The 5849-nt window shown below is 46.7% G+C and overlaps 1 protein-coding gene across 2 annotated transcripts; it reads right to left on the bottom strand.

Annotated features, from left to right (window-relative positions):
• Nucleotides 1-361: 361 nt before the first annotated feature.
• On the bottom strand, nucleotides 362-5849 carry LOC131834270 (HLA class II histocompatibility antigen, DM beta chain). Of its 2 annotated transcripts, none has more exons than XM_059178712.1 (6): nucleotides 5712-5849; nucleotides 4627-4908; nucleotides 3044-3328; nucleotides 1285-1401; nucleotides 1090-1125; nucleotides 362-720 (listed from the first exon to the last, which is right to left on the bottom strand). In XM_059178712.1, the coding sequence occupies exons 2-6, from the start codon at nucleotides 4781-4783 to the stop codon at nucleotides 704-706; spliced, it is 612 nt and encodes a 203-aa protein (XP_059034695.1). In that variant the 5' UTR covers nucleotides 4784-4908; nucleotides 5712-5849; the 3' UTR covers nucleotides 362-703. The 2 variants fall into 2 exon arrangements, with proteins under 2 accessions (XP_059034695.1, XP_059034694.1); XM_059178711.1 differs by having other exon boundaries at nucleotides 5588-5836.

Genomic DNA, 5849 nt, shown 5'->3' with positions numbered 1-5849 from the left:
CTGGTCCAGAAAGTTGAGTAACAAGTAATAACTAACATCACTCCTGTGGGCTCAGCACATGCCAGCAACATTCTTAACCATCTGCAAGTATGAACGCACTCAATCCTCCTAAGACCCCTTATGAGGTAAGTAATCTGTCAATTCCCTGCCTCTCTCTGGTTCTATGACTCCACCCAACCACAGTTTAATTTCTTTTTATGAATTATAGATCAGAAAACTTCCCCCAATTCTGTCATGTCTAGAGGGAATAATTAAGAGGACATACTGTCCACTCAAGGAGGAGAGAATTAACCCCAACCCATAACTCTGCTCATGGTCCCTCCCCAGGGCCTCAGGAAAAAGCATTAAAAAAAAACACCAATATTTCCACCAGAGTTTATTCCTCAGAGATGATCGTCAGTGACTCACTGGCCCCTGTGGCACACTGTGGCCTCCAGAAAGGCCTTTAACCTCTCTCCCCAGATGATATTCAACCCAGAAATATAGTCTTGGACAATAACTTGATTACACAATATTCTCAGGATTGAGTTCTCCCAGCGTGCTAAGGTGTACACAAGGTGGGCTGGGAAGTTCAAAGATCCGGATGGAGAAACCATAGGATCCAAGAAAATGTGTAGGGTCTGACGATGTTGGGGGGACACAGCAGCATCACTAAGACTCTGAATCTCCTCACTTGCGGTATAGAAGGTGTAGGTCTCTTCCTCTAACTGACATGTTGACCTGCAGAAATAAAAAGGAAATAATAAGGCTTCAATCCAACGTGACCCCATCCTCTGTCTCTATAACCATCCATGCCAGAGCCCTTAATACTATGATATCAAAAATTCTAGATCACCAAGAACTAATACTACAAAGCCACTTTCAGTTGTCTCCCCATAAACACTCCATTGGATAGAAGAAGGGGGTGTGGTTGCTCCTCTTTCCTGCTCCTAATCCCAGCAATGGCACTTTAAATTATGCTCTTGGCTACATCCTGGTGAAGCCTCGCCCCTACTATAAACACCATTAGCTGAGCCCAACACTGACTCCCGAAATCTCTCACCACCACCCCCCAAGGACCAGGAGGCAAACAACTAACATAGATGTTACCTTCTGGATAACTGGCCCCAGGGAGGAAAATGTAGCCTGGAAAAAGAAAACATCTGATTAGGGGACAGTTTGTAGATAAAAGTATCTGGCGTGACTCACAACAAATGAGGTAGCAATGGGAAAACCAGTCACAGACAGAAAGTGAACAGAAATTGGAAGTGAGATTGGCAACAGGAGGTCAGGGACGGCACTCACCAGAGGAGCGAACTCTCCGCCAGCTGAGCAAACCAAGAGAGAAAATGATGAAGCCCAGGCCCAGAGTCACTGCAGACACGGAAACCTTCAGTGTCTGCATCGGGGACAGCCCAGATGCTGCAAAAATAGAAACTTACTGGAACCAATCTGTTGCCCATTGCCAGAGCAACTTAATTTGGTGTGACTTCCAGCTAGGAAGTTCAAAGGTGCTTTAGCCCAATGCCAAGAGTCTGGCGCACACCAACCTATACCCAAGGAAACAGACTTTACTCAAAAATCCCCATCCTGGGGGCGCCTGGGTGGCTCAGTGGTTTGGGCTGCTGCCTTTGGCTCGGGTCGTGGTCTCAGGGGTCCTGGGATCAAGCCCCACATCGGGCTCCCTGCTCCGCAGGAAGCCTGCTTCCCTCTCTCTCTCTCTGCCTTCCTTTCTGCCTACTTGTGATCTCTGTCTGTCAAATAAATAAATAAAATCTTTAAAAAAAAAAAAATCCCCATCCTGTAGCTCTCCACTGCTAGAGCAGCCCTGGGGGACCCCTCTCACCACAGTTAGCACCAGAACTTCTAGGTCCTCTCTAATACATTGGGGCCTCTCGGGCATCTTTTTTCCCTTCTTCACCCTGAAGGTTTTCTCACCAAAAAATAAAGGATTCCTCATTCTCCTCAACATTTACCCCATAGTGACTATGTTGGCTCCCTTATGTGCTCTAACAGAGTATTTGTCTATTAAAATGTCTTTCTACCTTTCTTAACTCTCAATGATCCCATTCCATGAGTTATCCGACTACTGAGGTATCTCCTCCAGTCCACCTCCAGATTTCCAGAACCGGTCTCCAGCCCACCCCACAGCTCCCACTTCCTGGAACCCATCATACTCTGAATCCACTCCACCTGGATTCCTTCCCCCATGCTGAAATGAACATTCCATCATCAAAGGAAACTCTGGCACATGCTGGGGAGGAGACTTTCCCAGGAGAGTTCTGGTGCACCTGTGGGTTCCTCTCTCTGCTTTTCATGCCCTCTCAGCCGCCCAGCAAGACAGCATTCCCCGATGGGGAGCCTAGTCTCAGCAGCCAGTCTAGGATCCTGTTCCCCAGCCCTTCGTAGATACCCCTCCTCTTCCTCATTGCTCACTCTTCTATTTCCTCAAATCTGTGTACCAAATCTCTTGGTACGTTTAACTACTTCCAATCTTGGGGTTCAAGCAGTGGTTCCTTGTTCGTTAGCCCAAAGTGTTTGCCAGCCAGGCTTTTTCTTCCCTGACAGAACAGCCCAAATTTACAACTGCCCCTACGCTGAAAGAAAGTCCCATTTCTTCCAAAAGCTTTTTTATTCCTTCGGTTCCCATTCCTGGCCAGACAACAGAATAGTTGAAATCTGAAGATCCTAAAATGCTGCATCACAATTTTTGGTTGTGAAAACACGGTCACCAAACCACATCCTCTTTTCAGGATAGGCAGGCGCGCTGCTCCCCTGCCACATGACACCCCCAGATGCACACATGACATCAACCACACCACCATGGCAACAGCAACAGTAACTGTTCCCATTCCTGTCTCCCACAGCCTCATCTCTGGTCATCAGCCCTCCACCGGTTCCTCCAGACTGGCTGCTCATTCTCAGCATCTCCCTCACTGCTGTCATTCCCTGGACCTGTTCACATGTCACTCTCTGAGCCAGAATGTTGGTGTTTCTTGTCCACAACCCATGCACAGTAGCTCTCTGCTTCAACCTTAATTCCTCCCACCCTCCATGCACTTACTCCAGTCCTGGAAGACGGGCTCAGGAGCCCCAATGTGCTCCACCACACAGGTGTAGGTATCCCCATAAGAAGGGGTTGTGGTGAAATAGGAGACAGTCTGATATGTCCAGTCTCCATTGGGCTGGGCCATCTTAGGGTCACTACTGTGAGGAGGGACAGGCTGCCCATTCTTCCTCCACCAGATGGTCACATCAGCTGGATAGAAGCCCCAAACGTAGCAGGCCAGCATCACACTTTCCTTCGTGTTAAAAGGAGTGGTTTTGGCTACTTGCACAGTTGGTGGCCCTGCATAGGAAGAAAACGTGGTGGTGAAAGAAGGCAACATTCTGGCTTTTTCTCCATCCTGGTTTCTTTCCTGCTTCAACTCTTCATGGCTTTTGCCAACTGACCCTTCCCACCCCTACTCCATGCCTCCACACATCCCTTTGAAAAAGGAGTTAGAATTGTTCCTGCTTTGCAATTTCCCCTCAGTCCGTCACTGCTCTTTCAGATTCCTGATCCAACATTATGGTTGATCACATTAAGCAGAAGCCAGGTCTGAACTGCAAGCTGTTTCAGAAGTCACTGACTATATATTTCAAGTAATATATTGATAATTTCAAGTGAAATGTTTATTTCAAGTATATAAGCTAACAGTTATCAAGAATTGTAGGTTAGGATTTGTAAAGGTAGGAAAAGATGTCTGTCCTCAAATCTAATTTAACAAACTTAAGTGGCTGAATCGAGCAACATTTTCCCCTCAGATAGTTTAAGGAAATGAGCCTAACTCAGATCTAACTCTCTTAAATTTGGATTAACATAATCTGAATTAATGAGATTGTTAATATTGCCATTCCCTACTAGTTTATTCTTCTAGGTGGCCCTCCTGCTTGCCTCTACCTTGGTGCTTTTCAAACAAAATCTTAAATAAAAATCCAAGAAATTCTGTTAAAATGCAGGTTCACTAGGCTGCATCCCCAAATATTTTCACTGAGAAGATCTGTAGTGGCACTCAAGGGCTTGTATTTTTAACAAGCACCCTCCCCAGGCAATTCTGAGAAAAGTGGTCCAGAAGTCACATTTTAGACATATTACTCTGTCTTATGGAGATCTTCATGTTTTCTTCTATCAGTCTCAAGTCCTTCTCAGTGCAAGGGATTGGGGGGAAAGCATGTTGAAATTCCCAGGGAGGCTTTCTAAATATTCCCATGCCTAGGTGCATCCCAGACCTAAAACATCAGAACCTATGACAAAGAGGTATGAGCACTTTGGAAAAAGGTATTCTGGTTATTCTGACACACTCCTGGTTGAACTTGACTCTGTATCATGAGATGCCTTGAATGGAAGGAAAGAATGCTTACTCTCTCAGCCCATTGGCCTCAAACATCACTTCCCTTTCTTTATTCCTGCTCCATCCCCGTCAACAACCCTTTGAGGGTCCACACTCACTCTTCTTACATTCCAGGTCCACACATTTTCTGCTTCTTTCCTGCACAAATCTCAAACCTGTTGGCTATAGAGGGATGAAGGGATGGAGGGATTCTCCCTGGCTTCTCCTTTGTAACTGTGCTTCCCAATAGCCCCGTGTGCGCCTCTCTTCTTACGTGTCCTGTGGGTCAGTGATCCCCAGAAGGACTGGGTATGTGTGGCACAGTCCTGGAGTCCATTAGACAAGCGGGAAAGCACGGATTCCTGATGGTTGAGGAACTCTGAGAGGTACTTGGCCAAGGGATTCAGTGCCCCAAATTCAAGAGGGACCATTTTGGACTTGTCTCGATCCCAGCAGGTCAGCAAATCCTTGTTGAAGGAGACACAATATGTGAAATCCTTTGCAGTCCCATCATCATCCAACAGACAGGTGCTTTCCACATGGGCTATAAAGCCACCTACAGGAACCAGAGAAAGGGGGCAGCTCAGAGACCTCTGCAGGGAGCCCAAGCCCCCGTTCATGCCCCAGTTACACCCAGTGAGTGGGGTGTAGCTTTCCTGCTTCAGGCAGCATCTACAGACCAAGCTCTTGTACTGGAGTCTCTGAGAGCACCGAGTCAGGGGATAGATGGTAGCAGCAGAGAAGTTTTTAGTTACCGTTTCCTCTTTATGAGACTGAGTATGGGAACAAGAATGGCCCAAAATTAGTTGCTAGTTTAAACACAGCAAATTTACCCAGGACAAGACCTTCAGTAAGGTGAATTATTGATTGAGAAAAGGGGTCAAGGGAAAGAGTCAGCTTTGTTGTATGCTGGATATATTATTAAATATTCACTCCATATATATTTATGAAGCACACACACAAATGTGCCAGGCTCTGTGCTAGGAGCTGAGGATATGAGGATACAGAAATAAACAAGACAGATATTGCCCTTGCCTACACTCCAGCAAAAGATACATATATTATACCAATAATTCTACAGTTCAATTATATTAAAATTGCAACAAAGATACAAAGGTAGGAAGTGCTATCAGAGTATATGCCAGAGAGACAAAGAGTCTGTGGTGTCCAAATCCAAGTGACTCCCTTGCCCCAAAGGAGCAGAGGAAGGGGGATCCCAAGCAGAAAACCCTTACCTTCTCCAGCAGAGCCCAGGCTGAGGCCCAGCAACAAAGGCAGGAATGTGGTCATGCTCTGCTCTGGGGACACACCAGGAATTCAGTGCCCTGGACTAGTTCTTCCAGGGCCCTGGGTCCTCACCTGCTCCAGTAGTTCCAGCCTGGGTAGATGATCTCCAGACCCTGAGCGGACTAGAATATAGCCCCGACTCCTTGATCCCCCGTAAATGAGTGATTTGGAGCCACCCAGTCCCTAGATACTAATTCTGTTCCTACCAGC

This window comes from Mustela lutreola, chromosome 6 (assembly GCF_030435805.1).
Source record: "Mustela lutreola isolate mMusLut2 chromosome 6, mMusLut2.pri, whole genome shotgun sequence".
Lineage (NCBI taxonomy): Eukaryota > Metazoa > Chordata > Mammalia > Carnivora > Mustelidae > Mustela > Mustela lutreola.
The sequence above is the reverse complement of the archived record's forward strand: the minus strand, read 5'-3'. Positions and strand labels throughout refer to the sequence as shown.

Excerpts from the sequence above, each read along its gene's own strand:
- LOC131834270 (XM_059178711.1), bottom strand. The coding sequence starts at position 5,642 with ATGACCACATTCCTGCCTTTGTTGCTGGGCCTCAGCCTGGGCTCTGCT. Across the intron at positions 3,329-4,626 it reads ATCACTGACCCACAGGACAC|GGCCACCAACTGTGCAAGTA; the intron begins GTAAGAAGAGAG and ends CTTCCTATGCAG. Across the intron at positions 1,126-1,284 it reads GCGGAGAGTTCGCTCCTCTG|GCTACATTTTCCTCCCTGGG; the intron begins GTGAGTGCCGTC and ends TTCTTTTTCCAG.